We start from the raw sequence: 23,104 nt of genomic DNA, 5'->3' as shown, positions 1-23,104 counted from the left end.
TCCCCTGGAGGAGAGCATGGCAGCCCACTCCAGTATTCTTGCCTGGAGAATTCCATGGACAGAGGAGCCTGGCAGGCTACAGCCCATGCGGTAGCAAAGAGCGGGACATGACTGAGCAACTAAACACAGCACAGCACATTTGGGATATAACAGAGCTGGGAGAAATAAAAGGGAGGAGATCATTCAGGAAGATATTAGAGTGGTTCAGGCAAAAGTAGCAAGGCCTCACTCTTACACATTGCTAGCAGGAGTGTAAATTAGTACAGTCTCTATGAAAGGCAACTTGGCAATATCTATCAGTATTACAAATGCACATATTATTTTCAGCAATTGCCCTTGCAAGAATTCATGCTTAGATATACTTGCAAAAAGGTGAACTGATGCACACACAAGATTATTCATAGTATCATAAAATCACAAGGACTTACTGGATAAATTGGAGCAATCCGTACAACAGAATTATAGCACATCTAGGCAATAAGAAAGAGGAAGTCCCTTTGTGCACACATGCTGAACAGTTTCCAAGATTTAAGCTTAAAAAACTCAAGACATAAAATAAAACCATGTGTTCAGTTTGCTTCCATTTGTGTTTTAAAAATAAAAAAGAAGAGGAGGAGTATATATACATACATGGTTTTGTATACATATAATATTTCTGGAAGAACACACAAACCAGTGATATTGGTGGCTTCTTTCGGGAGGGAGGTGGGAGAGGGGTTCAGGATGGGGAACACATGTACACCCATGGTGGATTCATGTCAATGTATGGCAAGACCAATACAATATTGTAAAGTAAAAAAATAAATAAATAAAAATTGAGTGGCTGAAGGACAGGAGGAAAAAGAGTTTTACTGTATACCTTCTCATGCCTTTAGAATTTTACATGAAGCAATATTACCTAACCAAAGTAAGTTTTAAAAGAAGTGAGGCCTAAAGTCAGAGGGGTAGCTATAAGGTTAGAGAGATAATCAGAAGTTGGTAGTGATGGATAAACTTTTATAAAGGAAGAATGTAGACATCCAAGAACAGAAATATGCCTAGTGTTAGTTTGCGTGTTTAAGCAAAGAAAGAAGAAATCATGCATCGCAGCCTGAACCTTTGGGAAATATAATTACCATCCCATCTTTACAAACGAAGCACCTGAAGACCTGGAGGTTTACTGCTTCAACCAAACTAACACAAATGAGTGTCATAGTAGAGTTCTAAATAAAGCTCTAAATGGGAGCCATATTTATAAAAGTACAGAAAATTCCCTTCATGGTTGGAAAGGAAACCTGCCCTCCTCCCCTCTGCCCAGTTATCTACCAAATAAGGTAAATTATCTTATTCAGCATGCACTATTCCCTAGACATTGGTGTTTAATGAAACTGTTTATTAAAACCCTTGAAGTTCTTTCAAAATTCTGATCTGTATGAGGTCTGTCTGATGATAATGATGATATCCAATCACATTGTTGACCTCAGTAGAAATTAGAATCTACATTTCAAACTTCATAACCTCATTAAATCTCCTGGTACCTCTTATGTGTAGTTCTGAGTAGCTGCTACTGTGTGAAAGGGTTGACAGTTTCAGAAAAGAAACATTTTAAAACTTCACTTCTTCTTAAACTTATTTACCTAATTCTTCAGATAATTCACTTTTAGAAACTATAACTCCTTATTACATAACAGTATTACTTACAGATTTTTACCTGTAAATAAGTTATTTTAGAGGACTTATAACTTACAGCAATAATAAGAAATAAATCAAATGTGGGGTTCCTACAACAGACTTTTTAAAATAGATACCTGGTTTATTTACAATCTTTTATGCCCTAGTCACCTTTTAGAAACCTCTAACATAGTATTAACACTACAGTTTAAAGACACCCTCCGAACTGCCAACATCTTTGGCAGTAGGAGCTGTGCTAACTCATAAGAGTTTGGATTCCTTTCTATTCTCCTTACCCATTTCTTTTAGTTAGCCCTTCTAGTTAGCTTAGTTTTAATTAAGTTTCATATAGCATCTTAGCTGATTCTTGTATCTGGTTGGTCTCCCTCAAAGCCCTGAAAAGAACTAATTCACTTATGCTACATTGTGCTAAACTTTCTTAAAATACCTTTTTCTTTTTGTCAGAACCAAGCTATGGCCTGTGTAGGCCCAGTCCAGCCCTGGCATTTTTCCTCCTGTTGAAGGTATAGAGAGCCTTCGCAGGTAGCTCTGTGGTAAAGGATCTTCCTGCCAATGCAGGAGACCTGGGTTTAATCCCTGGGTTGGGAAGATCCCCTGCAGTAGGAACTGGCAACCCACTCCAGTATTCTTGCCTGGAAAATCTCCTGGACAGAGGAGCCTGGCAAGCTACAGCCCATGGGGTCGTGAAGAGCTGGACACATCTGAGCACTGCAGCAGCAGCAGTTTATTCTTTAGCATTGTTCTTTCTTATGCTCTGAGTCCTCACCCTCTACTTAAATTTCTGTGCAAAATGGAGACCCAAAATCTGTCAACATTTTACAAATCACTTTATTAGAGGGACTGCCTTAAATAAGTAAAAAGAAATTTTTTAATGACTTTGAATATTTAGAAACTTGGCAATTAGTTCCTAGCTTTTAAAAACTAGCTTTTCTGTACAAAATAAATATACTTATTTGATATGGATATTTTTGCCCCCAGGGTGAATTCAGCTTTATGAACAAATATAATAATTGAAATCTCCTGATGATGAAGCTGATCTTTGTGATTACCTAGAAATAATTTATTCACATATGAGCCAAAATCAAATTTTCATGTAGGTACATTTACTTTGAAAACTTTTTAAAAATTCTGTCAGGTTTTTTCCATTGAAACACCTTAAGGGATGTTTAATTTCATCTCCTCTCTACGTCTTCATTATGCCATAGAAAACGAAGAAGCAAAACGTTTTCTGCCGGGGTGGGGGGGAGGAAAATTTCATTGCAAAACTGAGTATAACTCTTATACTACATTGCTGCTTAAATAAGGATTTCTCTTAATTAATCATTTTTAAATTTATGATAAGCTGTAACTATTCATTATCCTGTCACTTTGTAAGTCTAATAGAATGAGAACAGCTGTCCTTCTAGTTTCTGAATAAGTAAGAGTCTTTCAGAGTGATGCAGAGACAATATCAGAACAGCATGCCCAGGGTACACAACGCAGAATTCACTGAAAATTGGTGATAGAGAGCTGGAGACACTCGTGTGTGTCCAGCAGCTGAAGTAATGGCAGTACATTAAACCAATAGAATTACTACTTCTGGCACCTAACAGAAATGTTAATTGATCATCAATCATTAGCTTGTAATAAAAGGGTTGAACTTTCAGTTCTGAATGTATAGCCAGAAAAATTAAGTGAGAGACATTAATGTTATAAAAAAGAAAAATGTTCCAGGCTAAATTGCTTTAAATTACATTGACCTCATCACTGTACCTTTGAAACCTGTCCCTAATTGAGAGCAATTGATTTACCATTCCAGCTTTCCTGTAAAATCTATCAGATCCCAAATTCAAAATGTTAAGGGCCCTTTGCCAAATTATTCTGCAGCTGAGCTTTCCTTTGAGATTCTTAAATGATGACCAAGGCACAAGCCAGGTAGAAAAACAATACTCAATGAATTTAAGCCTCAAAAATGAGTGACATCTTTTTTCTCCCACTGGACAGGGTGATAAGGTCAAGGAAAATAATTTTTAGCATAAAACAGCACAAAAATATGGAAGATACTAGCACCAAAGTGAGCTGTGCCTGGGACCACCATGATAAGACGATCAAGTTTCCGGAAATGAAGGAGAATTTGTGAGGAGGATTTCTGGAGAGACTTGTGCTGTGCAGTGAGCATGGCCCCACCACTTTCTGCCTGCGGGAGAGCAGAGGGTGAATGACCTGCTGCTCATCTGAGCTCTGCAGTGAGGGCCACTGAAACGATAGGAGAGCTTGCTATGACTTCCCTGCAGAAAACAGACATTTGGGGCTAGAGTCTGCCTCATGACTCATAAAACTAAACCATGAGAGAGATGTTGGCTACAATGGTCTGTTACATGTGGTTCTGGGTTGTTGCTACTGTCTGAAAGGGTTGACAGTTTCAGAAATGTAACATTTTAAAACTCCAGTTCTTAAGCTGATTTACCTAACTCCTCAAATAATTCACTTTTAGAAAATATAACTCATTGCATAACAGTATTACTTATAGATTCTTATATATAAAGAAGTTATTTTAGAGGACTTAAAGAGGAGGAGCACACGCCTAAGAAAGATGTGCCTTCTTTTCCAAAGTCAGATCAAAGGCCTCTAACTCTCAGGGCCCAGATGTGGAATTCTTAGTAGGAATGTTATCTGGGAATCCTTTTAAAGGGACTCTACTAAAGACTGAGCCTCATAAAGGAAACTGCATTGGTGGGGCCTAGAAGAGGTATCACCAAAGATCTCAAATGACTTAAGCATATTCCATTTTATGACACTGTCAACCACGGAATAATTCTCTGTCTCCCTTTCCCTCCTTCATGTCCATGTCCCAGACACTAAGGGATAAGAAATGTCAGCTAGCAAGATGAAGAATAAAATCACCCACTGGAGAAGAATCAATCAGGCTCTCTTCCCAGCCTCTCTGGCAGATCCACTCCTCCTGTACCAGGTTGCCGCTGAGAGAAAGGAGATTTAATATTGCATCAACCTTGGAGTTTTGCTTCTTTTCTCTGAATAAGGAGATTTAAATGAGTAAATCAACACTGTGCTAGCAACTTAAAGCTACATGAGAGCTATCTATTCACTAAAGAAACTAGGGAGGGCATGCTGCCTGCCCCAGCCTCATCCAGAGATAAGGGGAAACCACCCACACTGAGTAAATGTTAAAGAGACAGTGCAAAAAAGCGATAAGGTTACTTTAATGAATGTATCCCATGAATCTGAAATGTTTCCTGTGTGAGTTACACAATGATTTTTTAAGACCGCAGATATTATGTTTGCAGTTGCTCACCTTTGACAAGGCATTTTCAATGGAATGGTGGGAACAAACTCCAGATTACAAAAGACTAAAAAGTGAACAAAAATGAGATATGAAAGCACCTATTACGCTGCTCCTTTAGAGACCCTGGCTGGGAAGGATAAGGTCTAGAAAATAAAAAAGCTCCAGAGAGAGCCTAAGGTGAGAGAGCCTCAAGCATGTTTTCAGATATTAGGGAAGGAACAGTAGAGCAGATTAAAAATAGAGGGAAACAGAGGGATATGTGATAGAATGAGATCTTAGGAGTTGAAAGTAAAGGGGGTAAAAGGCACTTGGAGATATACTGGGTCTTGAAAACAAAATGGAACACTTCTGTCTGACACTGAAGGTGTTAGGAGGAATTTTATAAGACAAGTATCTACAGAGAGGGTAGGAATTGAAAGAGTTCCTGCCTTATGACCATTGCTTCTCTGTCAATCACAAGATGAACTAGGTAGATGAGGGAGAGTGGAGACTGAGAAAAAGCCCTTAAGAGAAGAATGAGAGTTTGAAATAGCTGCTGAAGGTAACGGAAGAGTGAAGAGGTAAAGAAAGAATAAAGAGAACATCAGTAGAGGATTCCACAGAAATTGGACCCTGTGCCTCTGTGACCTGGATAGCTCCCACTGTATACTTTTTCTCTAACTGTGCTGAACATCCACACATGGGAGTGGAGAAACTGAATGGAAAATTGATGGAAAGTCTCAGACCTGCAGACAATAGAAAGCAAAAAGATGGTTGGGAATCTGAGCTGATAGTGGGAGAGAAGTTCAAATTACTGACCATAGAATTTTGCCTTGTGAAGGAAGTAATCAGATGAACATAGACAGATGCATAAAAAAATGAAGGGATTAAAAAACTAGAGATATAGATAAGATTGATGAGCTGCGGGAAGGAAGCTATAAATGAGAATTGATGTTCCTCCAAACCCATAGTAATATAACAACAAAAACAATAACAAATGGCTATCAGATATTAAGCAGTTGGGGCTTCCCAGGTGGTGCTACTGGTAAAGAGCCCACCTGCCAATGCAGGAGACATAAGAGATGCAGGTTTGATCCCTGGGTTGGAAGGATCCCCTGGAGGAGGGCATGGCAACCCACTCCAGTATTCTTGCCTGAAGAATCCCATGGACACAGGAGCCTGATGGGCTACAGTCCACAAGGTTGCAGAGAGTCAGACACGACTGAAGCGACTTAGCATGCAGGCACACAGTAAGTAGCCTACATGTTTTATTACATTTAATCATCAGAACAACCCTGTGAGGTAGTTGCTATTTTTCTATCCCTTTTTTTCCTTTCATATAAGTAAATTAAAGTACTGAGAGTTTAAATAACTTGCTAAGATCAAAGAGCCAATATGTGGTACAGCCCACTTTCTTAACCACCATGCAGGCTAAAGTCAAAGACCTAAAGATACCGTTAATTTACAAAGGAAGGAAGTTTCACAGGAAACAGAAGGGAATGGGCATAAAAGATAAGTGAAGAACAGGTGGGCAGAGTTCGGGGGAAGAGTACAGAGCAAACGGGGATAAAGCTGGAAGAGACAAGAATAAATCTTTGAGGAGGCTCACAATTTGAATGGTGCTAAAGGATTACCAGTTCTTCCCTGGTAGCTCAGCAGTTAAAGCATCTGCCTGCAATGTGGGAGACCCAGGTTCGATCCCTGGGTTGGGAAGATCCCCTGGAGAAGGAAATGGCAACCCACTCCAGTACTCTTGCCTGGAGAATCCCATGGACGGAGGAGCCTGGTAGGCTACAGTCCACGGGGTCACAAAGAGTCGGACACCACTGAGCGACTTCACTTTCACTTTCAAAGGATTACCAGAATGAATGGCACTGAGAAAAATAACTGACCCTAGACTGCCCAGCTTTTAAAGTAAGATTATTAGTGCCAACACAAGGAGTATACTATACATAGTAAACTCCAGGAAGTTCAGAAAATAAAGTTGAAGAGACCTCATGCCAGCCCCCAAGCAACTGACAATCTAGACACAAATAAAACAAGTATTTTTTAAAAGCATAATACAAGTCAGAGTTAAGAAAATGTCAGAAAGACTAAACTGTAATCAACTCTAAGGCTCAAATTTTTGAAAGACTGCATTTGCCTGGAGAGATCTGAAAATTAGCTGTAACCCTCTGGATACACAGGATGGACAAGTGGAAAAGTGAGGCAGTGTTTCTAAAGAAGAAACTGCATGGACTAAGCATAGAGGTAGGTGAGTCTGGGGAACACTGGGGAGCAATAAGCAAGGCAGGCTGATTGGTGCCCTGAACACAGATAAGACTGGAAGAGTAACCTGGGATCATGATGTAATTTAGGACGACATCCTGAATTTTATTTAATTCAGAAGGCAATGAGAAACTATTAGAGGGTTTGATCTGTGAAACTATCGGATTGGAGCTTTAGGCCCAGGGCCTCATTAGAAGAACCTTCTCCTCAGAAGTTTTAATTTATTTTCCAGAAACAGACATCCTCATGGAATGAAGTACCATCTTGACAGTGGTGAAACTCATATTTTCTTGGTAATAAGACTTCTACAGTTTGATTACTATCCTCTAGAAATGAACTGTTTTCCTTATTTTTTTTCCCTAAAGAAGTTAATTACCTTATGCTTGTCCTCTTCCAGAAAATCTTTTAAATGCTATGAAATATGAAATAAAGTAAAAATGAATATGAAAAGCAGCCTATTAAATAGAGACGTTATAAGGCAATATGCATCTGAGGGGTACATGACAAAACAGAGAAGAATTTTGCTTTGGTTTAAAAACAAAAAACAGGATGGAAGGAGATTTAGGAACCAGTGGCATGTGTCTGGGTGGACCAGTTCTTTCTATCAGTCTTCTGGGGATCTCCACACATATGTCAGCAATGCAGAAGCCCTTCAAAGGCATGGCCAAGGGCACTCACCAAGTTGTTCTTTGTGCCATGGTTAGCTTTAAGTCTATAACATCAAAACATATTCATAAATGTATCGTGTTTGTTTTTTAAACTTATTAAAAAAGAATCACTACAGAAAAGCTGATGATTTCAATGAACAAAATCTTTTCTGTGGGAATAAATGATGGGTCTGGCTGGTTTTCCTCAAATCATATTCCAGTGGCACCTGCATCTGAACACCTGGGGATGCTCCTCTAAATGTAGGTACCAGGCCACCCTCCAGACCAGAAAATCAGAATCTCTGAGTGTAAGGCCTGGCGATCTGAACTTTTATAAACTTCCTAGGTGATTCGTATATATGCTAGGCTTTTGAATCTCTGATCACCTGGAAGGATGCCAAAACAAAACAGAACTGCTTGCCTAAAGGAGAGAGGTGGGAGGTAAGACTTTTTCATTATAAACTCTTTTGTGCCTGTTGAATTCTAAACTTTTTCACAAACAAGACTCGCGAAAAATGAGCATCATATTTGTATTTGCACCTCTACAGAACCAATCAGAGCATCTGGCAAATAGGATAAGAAAGTTGGTGGATTTGAACTAAGCAGCATGATCATAAATGGCATGCGTGCATGCTAAGTCACTTCATGGGCCATAGCCTACCAGGATCCTCTGTCTGTGGGCAAGAATACTGGAGTGGGTTGCCATGCCCTCCTTCAGGGGCTATTCCCGACCCAAGGATCAAACCCCCATCTCTTACGTCTCCTGCATTGGCACCCGGTTTCTTTACCACTAGTGCCACCTGGGAAGCCCCATAAATGGCATAGTTTATAACAAATATAAGTATTGATAACATACTTTTTTTCACCTAAATTTTGTCTCCCTTCCTCCTGACCTTCTCAAAACAGAGTAATTACTGCATTGTCAACTGCATTTGCACCAAGACCTATGATTTGCTCCTTATTCTTCTTGGTAGTAGTTCATTCATCTCTTCCGCCTGGAACTTATCCGAGTCACATGGCTGAGGCTGGAAAGTGTAGATAAAACTTCCCATATCTTTCTATTAGTCACTGTTTTACAATTGGTAACTGTTTCACAACTGGTAACTGTTTCGTTCTCATAAATGCCAGGATATATGATGTTGGCATTCACCTTTTGCCTTTACAGAAAAAAAAAAATATATATATATAAGTATCTTGCTATACAAATATATGTTAATCGGGCTAAAATTGCTTTCAGCTGCTAATCAGATAGACTTTATGCCTTTGGTAATTTCCAATGATTTGAATTTTAAGCAGTCTTTGGAGTAACAACAAAAATTGCTTGCAGTATGCTTACAGCAAATACTGTTATAGAAATGCAGTTGCAACTTCCTTTGACATTTTTCTTCTCATTGGATTCTGTATCTATAGTAAACATAACTTATTTTGATACATTCAATCCTTGTTTAAAGCAAAACAAGCAAAACCCCTCAGTTCTGAAACGATCTTAAAATTACAAAGGCATCTTCTTTAGGAAAAGATTAATATCTACTTTCCCTGAAATGGCAACCTTCTCAAACTCCTTCTTCCTTTCTTTCTAGTCTGTGCAGACATTGCTGGCAGGTGAGGGATTGCCCAGAAGTAGAGTCACTAGAGTTGTCACAGATCAGGACAAAAGAAGAAATACTATTTGGAAAGCAAGCTAATTTTTGACCAAAACCTTCTCCTTATATAATCTGTTCCCACCTGTCCTGTTGCTTGTTGTGCATCCCTTCCTAACTAAAAAATAATAAAGAAAACTTGGAGAGGCTACATGTTCATCAAAAAAAAAAAGATATAGACAACAGTATATGTGGTGAGAATACTATGATTCACCCCCTAGAAAAGTGTTTAATAAGAAACTGAGACGCTTTATGTCCTGATCAATTATATTCTTTTTATGGAGCACAAAACCAATCCCAGGCTCGAGTCCAAAGCCTAGAACAGTGTCACAAGATGACAATCATTACAAAACCATCACTTTGACACAGTCCTTTTGCTAATGGTACACTTTGCCTTATGTTAAAGTAGACATACAAAAAAAGAATTGAAACCTAGGAAACTTTCATTTAGGAAAGGTTCGCTGGTTGGAGGTTAAGTAGCTTTTCTTTTACAGGATTAAGTTCAACACCTTATAAATATAACCTTAATTCTTGCCCCTCAGGTTCAGTTTCGGCAAAAGCAATGTCAACAACCAGCTCATACTCACTTTGGGTCACTTCTGTTTCTACCAGGAAAAATACAAGTGAAAATGTGGCACTGTGGTTTGAGTGTCACAGCATAAAGTGCTCTCCACTGTTGAAAACAAATTCAAAGGGGTGTCAAATGCACTTGTGTCAGAAGGTCACACAGGATCTCTAAGTTTTTCATTTTCTGTTCAATGTATATATTGTTCAAGTGAAACGCAGGCACAGATTGTTTTGATAAATTTTTCATAAAAATAAAGCAATAAATTTGAATTAGTGGCTAGCTAGGTTAACATATATTTTTTTTACATTGTATGAAAAAATGAGTAGAAAGGCAACATGGAGTATTTTGCCATTGTTATTGGGCTACAATGAAAAATGTGGCATATAAAACACATAATGAAAGACTGCCTATAGTAGATATTAGAAAAGAACTTCCAAACTTAAGAATGATTTTCTTAAGTCTCTCAATAGCCTACTGTTTTGATGAATTTTGAAGGAAGAAAGGAGGGGGTGAGAAAAGTCAAACAATTGAAACTACTAAAAAAAAAAAAAAACATAATAACCAGAAGGTTAAGTTTTAAAAGTCTCATTTTTCCCAAATACCCTAAATGGTAAAAATCTCACCAGTCAACTCCACGAGTGCAATGGTGTGCTGGTAGCTATTTGAAATCACCCTGGAAGTATTTTTTGTCTGTAAAAGTTCTAAGATTTAAAATACAGTCATCATGTATGAAACGAGTTGCCAGTCCAGGTTCGATGCACGATACTGGATGCTTGGGGCTGGTGCACTGGGACGACCCAGAGGGATGGAATGGGGAGGGAGGAGGGAGGAGGGCTCAGGATGGGGAACACATGTATACCTGTGGCGGTTTCATTTTGATATTTGGCAAAACTAATACAATTATGTAAAGTTTAAAAAATAAAATGAAATTTAAAAATAAATAAATAAATAAAATAAAATACAGTCAGGCAGCATGAATAGAAACACAAACATCCTTGATCATACTTGAAATTTTTCATGTTAAAGTCTGTGTGATTTGTTCAATAGAATATAGGATATCACTGTTTCCTTTTATTCATAGTAATAAGTAACTATATTTCTCTGATTCTCTATATCAAAATTTTCATCACTACCACTTTACCTCAATAAATTTTCTTAAATATTTCTGTCTCTTAATGAATGAAGCTATTATGTTCATTATTATGATGATTAAAATAACTATTATTACTATTCATTCATATGACATTATAAATTTTAGGAGCATACTGTTATCACATGAATTATTTTTATGATCTTTTTATAGCAGCATAAATGTCACAGTGGTTTTCATTGCCATTGAAAATCTCATGCAGAATTATTTCCATTTGTCAACACTAACCAAAAAAAACTACTTGCGTTCTCTTAAAGTAATAGCTATAAAAATGCCCTTTCTACATTCCTTACCAATCTAATTAAACTTACAGAATTCAAATTTATTTCATTATAAAAAGTTCCCCATGTTTGCTATAATATTTTTTTCAATTTATGGATTTGATCTAGGACACCTGCTTGCATAGGAAGAATTTATTTTATCTATTGAAGCATTGAAAACTTTTCTTCGGGGTATTTGATACTGGAAATAGGAGACTCAATAAATATGGAAAAGACTTTCAGAGTATTATGGATGGAAAATAGTTGACAGTTATCTTAGTAAAACTTCAGTTGCTGGACTTTTGTCATTATGGCCTCTGATAAATACATACCAGAGGATTTTCAGCTAATGCTAATAATGACAACTCATTGATTATTTATGTCCATTAATTTTATGTACTGTGTTACAAACCAAATTAAGTTGACTGATATTACAAAATCCCACCCTCCTACTACCTCAAATTATGAATAGTTCACATATCAGAAAGCCATTATGTGTGAACATCTAGGACATGTTGTTCAGCATTGGTCTAGTTGTACTAACAGGGGCTATGGCAGCTGGACTCATTTTTTGTTATGAAATCCATTAAAACCTCAGAAAAAATGCTCACCAAGTCTTACTAATAACACATCCTCCGTAGGGCATTAATACAGTGAGAATATCTGAGATATGTCCAAAATTCCAAAACATTTCATGAACTGTCATGAACTGAAACCCTATGCAAAGAGTTCTTTAGAAAAACTAGCATTGCTATGGTTGCACTGCCCCCTAGGGTGAAAATAACTTGTGTTTATGCTGAAGTTCATTTGCCTTTTTCAGATCAGCATTTTCATGACCCATTTGTCTAACTACGGGAATGACCGGCTGGGATTATACACATTTGTCAACCTGGCCAACTTCGTGCAGAGCTGGACCAACTTGAGACTTCAGACTCTGCCTCCAGTGCAGCTGGCTCACAAGTATTTTGAGCTCTTTCCTGATCAAAAAGACCCTCTCTGGCAGGTAAGATTGGGTCAATAATTGGTAAAATTAATTAATCCCACAAACATATGTTCTATGAGTTAATACAAATCTGAAAAGTGAAGGCATCGGGTGGAGGTGGGAGGAGATAATGTACATTTTGGAAATGTTAGTAGATTTGAGAAACTTCATAGTGGGCCAGCTTCTCTGTTCCCAGGCCCTTTAGAAACTATGAATGCTGAAAGCTCAGTGATAGGGTCAGTGGATGTCCTATTTTCAATCAGGAGTGAGGGATAAATTTGCAGACTGCAATAGGTTGACACAACAGAAAATGGTTTTAGGCATGTGTTAGGCAGGGAGTCAGCCTTGAACATATCCGTATACCTCTCGTGACTAAACAACATTAAAGGGGCAGGTGAGGAGAGTTCAGAACTGCTATCTGCCTCTGAACCACAGGGTCACGACAGCTGCATAATATAGGCAAAAGCATTAGTCAGGTATTACTTTGGACGTGGGGAAAATGTTTAGAAGCAAAATCACTGAGCTTCTGGAGAGAAAATGTCTCGTAAATATGGCATATTCAAATGGTTCCAGGCATAACCCAGATTTCCAAGCTTACACTCTACGTGTCCTAGAATTACAGAAACACACTTTGAGCTTTATTGCCCACCGCACGACCCAGGGAAAGTAATAATCTTAGCAAGTAGCTGCATAGTGCCTGTCATCTGTCTGACCAAGTTCTTTACATATGCTCATCCATTCAGTCTTCACAGCTACCCTATGAGGTATAGTTACTACCCCCCATTTTACAGATAAAGAAACTGGGGCAACACAGAGAGGCTGAGACACCTAAGCAGAGGCATACAGCTATTGTGTGACAGAATGGAAATGAATTCTGGGCCACATGGCTCCAGACACTGCACTCTGAATCACTGTTCTAAATGAGAATTACTGACAGAGCTGATGGTATAATAATAACGATCTTCAGAAGTTGTTGTTTAGAAGTAGAACTCAGTAAATTCCACAGATTGAAGTTGCAGCAAGCTCTGCACTTATATTCATTTATCTGTGAACTTGAGCTAATTGCCTCATAGGCACAAACAGATAACCCCTAGAAGAAACATAACTACATATTTTAGTAGGTTAAAGTCGGTGGTTGTAGAAATATCACTGCATACTATTTGGCAGTTAAGATTTTTAAAACATCCATCTTTTTATCTTAACCACTACAGAATATCACCAAGTGTCAGCCACTGGAAAGATATGAAACTTTCCTGCTAATTTAACACCTTATTTTAAAATGGAAATCATTATTATTTCAGTTGAAACCACTTTTTTCCTAGAACAAGAGCCAAAAAAAAAATACCCTCACCTTAGTCTTAAAATCTGTTGTTTATGCTAAATAAGCAGGTGTGTTTAACTACACATGTAGTATTAATTGAATAGAAATAGAGCACTGTCCCATTTGCCTATTCCTGAAAAGTATTGAAAGGGCCATAATTGTTTAGGTAATATGCAGCTAGTGGTTAAAATTAAGGATATTCTAGATGCAGTTTGCACAGTGAGTTTGGTTTAAGTACTATTGTCCAAAAGCAGATTCCCTAAGGTAGTAATTCACCCTCATTTTACCCTTTTGCAGAAATTTAGTGCTTTTTAGCATCATAGTTTGTAAAGTTATAGTTTTAGACATACATTTACTGACCTCTGAAAGCAGCTGAAAGGAATCTGCTCTCTTTAAACAGTATTATTATGACCAGATCCATCTCCTTTTGAAGCACAGCAGGAAAGCTCGAATTTACTTAGAATAAAAATCTGATACCTTATATATTTCAGTGCTGAGAGTGTATCTTCTTCTAGGTTAGCAGGGCAAACAAGCACAGCCTCTGCCCAACAAGCTCACTATTTTAAAACTTAAACCACACACACACAATCAAGACATAGAACCGCCAATAGCAGAAAAAAATAATTAAACCCTCAGTGCTATGAAGCTGTTGACCCATAATGGACATGTCTCCCCTCCCTCACCTCCTCTGTCAACACTCACCTTCAGGATGGAAAAGGATTTATTTGAAATCCTCCATGGATGCCACTTTACGACTTTCGTTTAAAACAGGGAGCCACCATAGCCTTGTTTCTGGGGATGTCTTTTCAAGGACAGAAGCTGAAAAACTCTAGCACACAACGGGCAGCCACAAAAAATACACATCTCTGTTGTTTTCTCCTGTTTAGAATCCTTGTGATGACAAACGCCACAGAGACATTTGGTCTAAAGAAAAAACCTGTGATCGCTTACCAAAATTCTTGGTAATAGGACCCCAGAAAACTGGTGAGAACTTTTTATGTTGTAATCAACATGTATAAAAATCCTGATGACTAGACAGTGAATTCTTGCCACAATGACTTCTCAAACTCCCTATAAATATTGATGAATGAATAATATTTTATTCTCTTTGTTGAGCTGATTTTTTTTTAAGTCAAAAGGATGAAAATAGATATTACATAGTTGGAATATCAAGCAGTCAATTTGGTGGCGACTGTTACTTTTTTCCCAAAGATCCTAATTGAAAATTGCTGTTATTAACATTTCTAAAATCAAAACTAATCCTGTGTTTGAAGAGTGACTTACAAGATTTCATCAAATCCATGGTGGACACATATATGTACCTATAAATCTTCCAGAAATTTATCCTTTTCCTGACATCTTCCTGATACAGTTTATTTCTAAACTATTTCTTGCAGAAATGACTATTTTCCAAAAGTTTATAAAGGATGTTTGACAAGCAGAATTCCCAAGCATAAACAAAACTTTGTGTTACTTTGTGTTAAGAAAGATATTTATTCATACCCAGAAGAAATCTCTGGCACCTTTTTTTAAGTTGGTGTGCAATTTTTCCCATGAACTTCTTGTTTCTGTAAGAAACAGTATTAAAATGAAGCCCAGTGGAAGCTTTAAAAATGCCAGACATTCAAGCTGTATCCTGCATGATAAATTATTTGGGGCTCTTCGTTTCTAGCTTCACAGAGAGCAGCCATTTCATATCCCTTCTAAGGGGAATACATTTCCTTTCCTTATTTCTCTAGAAATAACTTGGGAGAATTCTATGTAATATACACAGTTAAGTTAACCTATTCATTTTCTCTTAGTCCCATTTACAAATATCAATCTGAAAACAATAATAAATATGGCAGGTACTTCTCTTATCCTTATTTATCTCACTTGTCCTTATTTACAGTCAAGAAGCAACTAGAAAGACATTTACACTAAAGTTTCTTTAGCAAATTCCCACTGTCATCACATAGCTTTGTCATTAACAGTCGCATCTTCTCTCGGAAGCTTGGCAGATGAAGTTTGCCTCAGAAAGCCCTGCAGGATATGCTTCCTCTTGTGTTGCGCTAGATATGCAAACATTTTAATGTCATGGTTACATGGCAGAATCATTACTTGTCATCTTCAGCTCAATTGGGTTTCCAAATGTTGATGTTACAATCTGTATATGACATTTACCTTTGGAAGGGAATTTTTAAATCCTTTTTATAGAAATTGAAATTTTCTCAGTTTTATAGAGATATAATTTACATACAATAAAATTCACCAACTTTAAATGCATAGTTTTGTAAATCTTAGAAATTGTACACAGTGGTGTAACCACTACAACATTTAAGATTTAGAACACTACTGTTTCCCTAAAAAGTTTCTCCGTGTCTTTTCTCTAGTCAGTTTTCCTTCACCAGTCCTTAGTCACAGAAAACCACCTTCTGGCACTGTAGTTTTGGCTTTTTTAGGATTTCACATAAATGGAAATATAAAGTATCTTTTGTGTTGGACTTCTTTCACTTAGCATATTGCTTTTGTATCTATTGATATTTTTTGAGGTTATTTTTTAAGTAGACAGACATAGCTTCTTGTATCAATTCCACAAAAATTAATTAGCTTTATTTTTAATCTTTAGTTTTGCCAAAAGTATTTTTCTGAATAATTTTGCATAAAGGTATAGTCATCTGGATATTCAAATATTTTTAGTGTTGAAACTAACAAAAACAGAAAACCTGAAGCTTTTTTTTTTAATTTTTGAATTCCTGGTTTTGTGTCTATGATTATATTGTTGAAATACACACACACACGACAGTTTATTCAGACCCAAGAATATGAGTAGGTAAAGATAGAATTCAGAAACCATAACTTAATTTTTTGACCACTGATAAATTACAGTATGCCTTTACTGACTAGGCAGATAATTAGATTGTTTTCATTTTTTTTTCTTGTCTTATTAATGCTTATCATGCTATTAAAAGCAAGTAATATGATGTAATACAATTCTTAAAAATAAAATTCAGAAAAGAATTTTATCAGTTGATCTCAGAAAGGATTACCCTGTTTTCTTCTTTCATATTGTAATAGATATTCTTTTTGTCTTTACAAACACTATATTCTGTTCAATTGTTTTAAATGCATTACTGAATTTTAGCTCAAAAATGTTATTTTTTAAAAATACCTTACAATATTCAGATATCGAGCTTTTTAACTATTTTTAAAGAGATTACCTCACTTGACCCTCATAAAGCCATGATAGCTAAGTATTTTCTCCCCCACTACACGGATAAGAACACTGACTCAGGTCATATATTTTTTGTTCAAGTTCAAACAGCTGGTAAGAGCTAGAAATAAAACTCTTGATCCTAGAAGTTATCAGACTCTGAAGTATGCTCTAGAAAGCTTTACTATGGCTTTCAAGTAATGGAACATTTTTTTCCCCAACGAGTTTTTGATTTTGTCCCATATTTCTTGTAACTCAGTGATTCTTGAAGTGTGCTGAATCAGAAACTCTGGGATCAGGCCCAGCTCTGTTTTAACAGCCCTGTAGGTGAACCTGGGGCTTCCCTAATAGCTCAGTTGGTAAAGAATATTCTTTGGCTTCCCTTGTGGCTCAGCTGGTAAAGAATCCACCTGCAATGCAGGAGACCTGGGATCGATCCCTGGGTTGGGAAGATCCCCTGGAGAAGGGAAAGGCTACCCACTCCAGTATTCTGGTCTGGAGAATTCCAGGTCGCAGAGGCGGACACAACTGAGTGACTTTGACTTTCACTTCAAGTGAACCTGATGCATGCTGAAGTTTGGGAACCACTGTTTTAAGTCGAGTTTGTGAAGATCATTTTTACCTTGTATGGCATAGATTACTGTGTTTCATTCCCTATAGTTATCTATGATTGTAGATAAAATGTTCATTGTTTGGTTCAGATAAAATCTAGGAACACTGCCTCTTCCAACTCATTGTTTTAGACAATATTGCTGTTGACAAGAGTTATTTTAACAAATCTATATGGGTACCTATGATATGCCACCCTCTTTCCAAAAATGCAAATTGTGTTATGTCACCAATTCATTCAAACTTGAACAAACTGGTTAAAAGTTTACATTCTGTCCCAAATTAGTAAGCTTTCATAGGCCTTGGGAGGAACTTTATAGGGGAACCCAAGTATTAATAATATAATATCTTATGTTAAATTATGATGTCTTTCATTTACATGGTACTTTATTAATATCAAAATATCTTCAGGCACAGTATGTCTTTTTGTCCTCAGAGAAGGCCTAACAAATGATTAAAGCAGGCGATTGTCCACTAATAAGTCAAGAGAAAGCAAAAAGCCAAAGTCAATGACTGAACTGAGGTCAAAAGCCTGTTCTTGCAGGTCTTACAACAGGCCTTTTCTCACATAACACTGTCCTCATTTTTTAAAATTCGTTTCTTAAGATGCTGGTTATCTATTCACTTTAATTCAAGGATTACTTATATGTATCTGTTTGGATCATTGTAATACAGTTTATTAACAACTCAAATGCTAATAGTAGGAAACTGTTTTCATTCAATTAATCTCTGAACCTCTATTGTCTTTTCAGGAACCACTGCTTTGTATTTGTTCCTGGTTATGCATCCTTCCATCCTTAGTAACTCCCCCAGCCCAAAAACCTTTGAGGAGGTACAGTTCTTTAATAGAAATAACTACCACAGGGGGATTGATTGGTAAGATGGGTTATTAGTATAAATCTAAAAGTATATGTACTGTGCACAGTATTAAATTAGTGCTTATAATCAACATTTAAGTCTGTTAGCCTCAAACAGTAGTTATCTCTGTGCCTTGATTAAATAACATGAAGGAACACAGAAATTATTCATAACAAACTTTTCTCAGTTTATGAAGGGATTTGTCACCTCAAGAGACTCATGTGTAATTTTAACTTGCATTAATTATCTTTGATGGTAATTACAAATAAAAAGAGAAATACCTATTACACAAGAATTTCATTTTTCTCTACTCTTAAGAAAACACTTTCATAATTTTCTGTTCTTATGTACTTTGCATCAAAGTGATGCTACAGTTCACATATAATATACTATTTTACTTTGGTACAAAAGGTAAATAAATAAAGTTAGACATGTGTATGCATGTCATAAGTAATGAAAGCTATTTTTAAAAAGCTATCAACAATATACAAAATTTAATTTTGGGCCTTTGAAATTAGAACCATATCAGCCATCTGAAGAAAAGAGTTAATTAAAATTAAAACTTAAAATGTCTACTATACACAAAATATGTAACGTAGGAGGAATAGGTGTTACAAACAAATGTGTTAATCCTAAAATGTATCTACAAGTCTTTAATGTACAAATTCTGTGCAGAAAGTGGTGTAAAAGTAAATTCTTATAACAACTATAGAGCATGAACATAAATATTTTGTGTTTTTTTTGTTTTTGTTTTTGTTTTTTAAGTTGGAAGCGTTTATTTCAGTCAGCATCGTGGGTAGAACAGGTTTCACAGCCCCTTGGCCTGATGCAGGGCCCAGGCTGCTGACACGGCTGTCTCTACCCTTCTCTGCCTGCCCCTCAAGCTTCTGGTCCCACAGAGATTAAACTAGCAGTTTCAGGACAAGTTGCCAGGCTGGAATCAATCCAAAATTCCTTTCTCAGCCACGTGCTTGTCTGAAACTGGCATTAACAATACGGGCATCGCTGTTCACCAGGGGCCGCAGGTGTGGGGAGGGCAGGTGTCGTTGGCCGGAGTGGCGCGTGCAGCAGGGCAATAAAGACACCACAGAGCCTGGTGGACCGTGGGCACGACCCTGGGCCTCTTAGCCCAGGGGCTTGCTTTAATCAGACATACAGCTGAAACAGAGCTTAGTTTAGCATACAGGTTTAATATATTAACTTCTGTTGTCAGATTGCATGATCTCTATTTTATATGTATCAATGCCCTCAAGGTTTGCTTGTGAGCAGTCCAAATGGAAAGCTAAAGAAATGGATTGAGTATAAGCTGAGCTCCTACTAGGATTTATATATATTCTAATTATTATACATTTTCTTGCCAATTCTTCAGCACACTGGTTGATACTGATTAATTTTGTAGTATTAAATAATAGCTGTGAGAGTCAAGGATCCATCAACTACTTCAGCTGCTGTGTTCCCACTGACTCAAATAAATATGCTTGTATACAGCAGAATAAAAAATTTAGTCCTTGTTTACATCAAGATTAAAGGGGTTGATTAAAAACTGCTTTGGAAGTAGAGAGGAATGCAATAATACTTAGATTCCCTGGGACTTAAGAATATCTGAGAGAATATTCATTTTTTGAAAAAAAAAAAAAAAAAGCTGTTCCAAAGACAGTAATATGTATAGGGACTATAACAGGAATGAACAGTCCCTTAAGTGGTCCCCAAAGAGATGGCATAAATAAGTAGAAAATGAAAGAGCAATTAAAGATTTTAATGATAACTTGCTAAAAATACCCCAATTGTAAACACTTTTGTGGAGAAGGCAATGGCACCCCACTCCAGTACTTTTGCCTAGAAGATCCCATGGACGGAGGAGCCTGTAGGCTGCAGTCCATGAGGTCGCTAGAGTCGGACATGACTGAGCGACTTCACTTTCACTTTTCACTTTCATGCATTGGAGAAGGAAATGGCAACCCACTCCAGTGTTCTTGCCTGGAGAATCCCAGGGACGCGGAGGCCTGGTGGGCTGCCGTCTATGAGGTCGCACAGAGTCAGTCATGACTGAAGTGACTTAGCAGTAGCAAACACTTTTGATTGACAAATTATGCACTTATAAAAGGCAATTAATACAATAACTGTAAATATCAATCTATTACCAATAACTAGAGCTTGGCTCTCAAGGACAGCAAACGTATTCAGTCCTTAGACTGGCCTTGTCTCTCCCTGAAGTGTCAGCACCTCAGCAGTCCCTTTGAGACAACAGATCCACGAGGTTGAAGTCTGTGTGTCTCAGCGTGCCAAGGTCACTTACAGAATTAGCCCAGGCACAGTTAATTAACCTGGATACATGGATCTGTTCTTTCTGGAGAACTGGGCAAAACCAGGGCTTCCCTATCAGGCAACCTAAACACAGGCTTAGGACACAAGCAAAGCAGGGCAAATGAAAATGAGAAAACTCCATCTTTGATTAAAAATAGCCAAGATTTACAATCAGAATTTCTAAGAAAAATGTTTGATGTAGGCATACAGTTAAGTTTTATATTCTACGGTTTGGTATTATTTTTTATAATTACTTGAGGAGGCAGTGGATGGTTGGAGCAGCACATGGAGGGCCATACAGCCCTGCTAACATTTAGAAACCCTAAACATCTTAATCTGGCTCTGAGTAAAATCACTTAGAAATACAGGGTCAACCCAGAAACAAATAAATGTGGAGTGTTGCTAAATTTACATCTTTCAGTTTTAAGAAAAAGTGCTGAGCTGTTATGGGAGTCAGTTCAGTTCAGTTCAGTCACTCAGTTGTGTCCAACTCTTTCCAATGAATTGCTGAACGCCAGGCCTCCTTCACCTCCATCACCAACTCCCAGAGTTCACTCAAACTCACGTCCATCGAGTCAGTGATGCCATCCAGCCATCTCATCCTCTGTCGTCCTCTTTTCCTCCTGCCCCCAATCCCTCCCAGCATCAGAGGCTTTTCCAATGAGTCAACTCTTCACATGAGGTGGCCAAAGTACTGGAGTTTCAGCTTTAGCATCATTCTTCCAAAGAACACCCAGGACTGATCTCCTTTAGAATGGACTGGTTGGATCTCCTTGCAGTCCAAGGGACTCTCAAGAGTCTTCTCCAACACCACAGTTCAAAAGCATCAATTCTTCAGTGCTCAGCTTTCTTCACAGTCCAACTCTCACATCCATACATGACTACTGGAAAAACCATAGCCTTGACTAGACAGACCTTTGTTGGCAAAGTAATGTCTCTGCTTTTCAATATACTATCTAGGTTGATCATAACTTTCCTTCCAAGGGGTAAGCGTCTTTTAATTTCATGCCTGCAGTCACCATCTGCAGTGATTTTGGAGCCCAATAAGATTTAAGGGACTAGAGCTGATAGATAGAGTGCCTGATGAACTATGGATGGAGGTTCATGACATTGTACAGGAGACATTGTACAAGACCATCCCCATGGAAAGCAAAATGGCTGTCTGGGGAGGCCTTACAAATAGCTGTGAAAAGAAGAGAAGTGAAAAGCAAAGGAGAAAAGGAAAGATATAAGCATCTGAATGCAGAGTTCCAAAGAATAGCAAGGAGAGATAAGAAAGCCTTCCTCAGTGATCAATGCAAAGAAATAGAGGAAAACAACAGAACGGGAAAGACTAGAGATCTCTTCAAGAAAATTAGAGATACCAAGGGAACATTTCATGCAAAGATGGGCTTGATAAAGGACAGAAATGGTTATGGGAGTAGCAAAGCTTAAATGAGGCAGGCCTTTGACGTTTAACCCCCAAATTATTAAACCACTCTACTTTGCTCACCAATTCTTTGAATAACCTGAATTCACATTCTCCATATGTGGACCTGTTTCCACCCTGGAAATATGAAGCTGAATTCTTTACCACCTTGTGTATTCAGCAAACACTTTTCAAGTGCCCATAAGTACCAGCAGTACTTTAGAAAAATGTGGGCACATAAGCAAACAAGAACTGGCCCCTGCTTTTTCCATGAGCCTCTGGAGTCAGACAAAATCAATACATTTTAGGTCCAAGATCCAGAACTGCCTGAGGACAATTTCAGGGCCTAAAGTGCCGTAGGTATAGAGGACTACCAGGAAGGTGGCACAGTTTTCAGAAGTTAAAAGTTATCTGAATTCAGTACCTCCTGCCCTCTTTTTTAATTTTTGGATCCTTTCTCAGAATAAGCAAGCTCGGACCAAATAAGATACCACTAAGACACTTGACATGACCTTAGCACCCCCAGAACAAGTGTGGGCATCTAAATTAAAAAATGTCCTAAAATTTGGCACCTTCTATTAACACAGTGTATACCAGAACAGATAGCAGATCAAACTTTCCAGAAATGTTTACATGTCTTTACCCCTAAAAGGAACGCCAGCATAACATATGACCAACAAAGCAATCTCCAGAAAAATATAAGATGATTTCTGTGCTGCGCTGAGTTTGAAGACATCACTTTGTTGCACCAGCCAAATTATGTAATATGATAACAACTGGAATCCTTCTAGGAGCTTTATTGTGTGAAGGGAAGAAAACAACACACTGCAAAAAGAACTCACCACATCAGTGTTAATGTCTCTCTTTTTCAGTAATTATTGAACTACCTTGTCTTGGTAGCTCAAAATCATTGTGGCTTATGAATTAGAGACAGTGTAGGTCTGGAGGGTGAGGCCTCCTTTG

The 23,104-nt window shown here is 37.7% G+C and overlaps 1 protein-coding gene across 1 annotated transcript in view; it reads left to right on the top strand.

The window, feature by feature from the left end:
- Positions 1–23,104, top strand: part of NDST3 (N-deacetylase and N-sulfotransferase 3) — a 185,430-nt gene that overhangs the window by 132,032 nt on the left and 30,294 nt on the right. Inside the window, exons 7-9 of the mRNA XM_025290266.2 lie at positions 12,287–12,469; positions 14,657–14,753; positions 18,324–18,447. Coding sequence (XP_025146051.1) covers positions 12,287–12,469; positions 14,657–14,753; positions 18,324–18,447 — 404 coding nt within the window. The remainder of the gene's footprint in view (positions 1–12,286; positions 12,470–14,656; positions 14,754–18,323; positions 18,448–23,104) is intronic.

Source organism: Bubalus bubalis, chromosome 7, assembly GCF_019923935.1.
Source record: "Bubalus bubalis isolate 160015118507 breed Murrah chromosome 7, NDDB_SH_1, whole genome shotgun sequence".
Lineage (NCBI taxonomy): Eukaryota > Metazoa > Chordata > Mammalia > Artiodactyla > Bovidae > Bubalus > Bubalus bubalis.
Note: the sequence above shows the minus strand (reverse complement) of the source record. Positions and strands in the feature narration are given on the sequence as shown.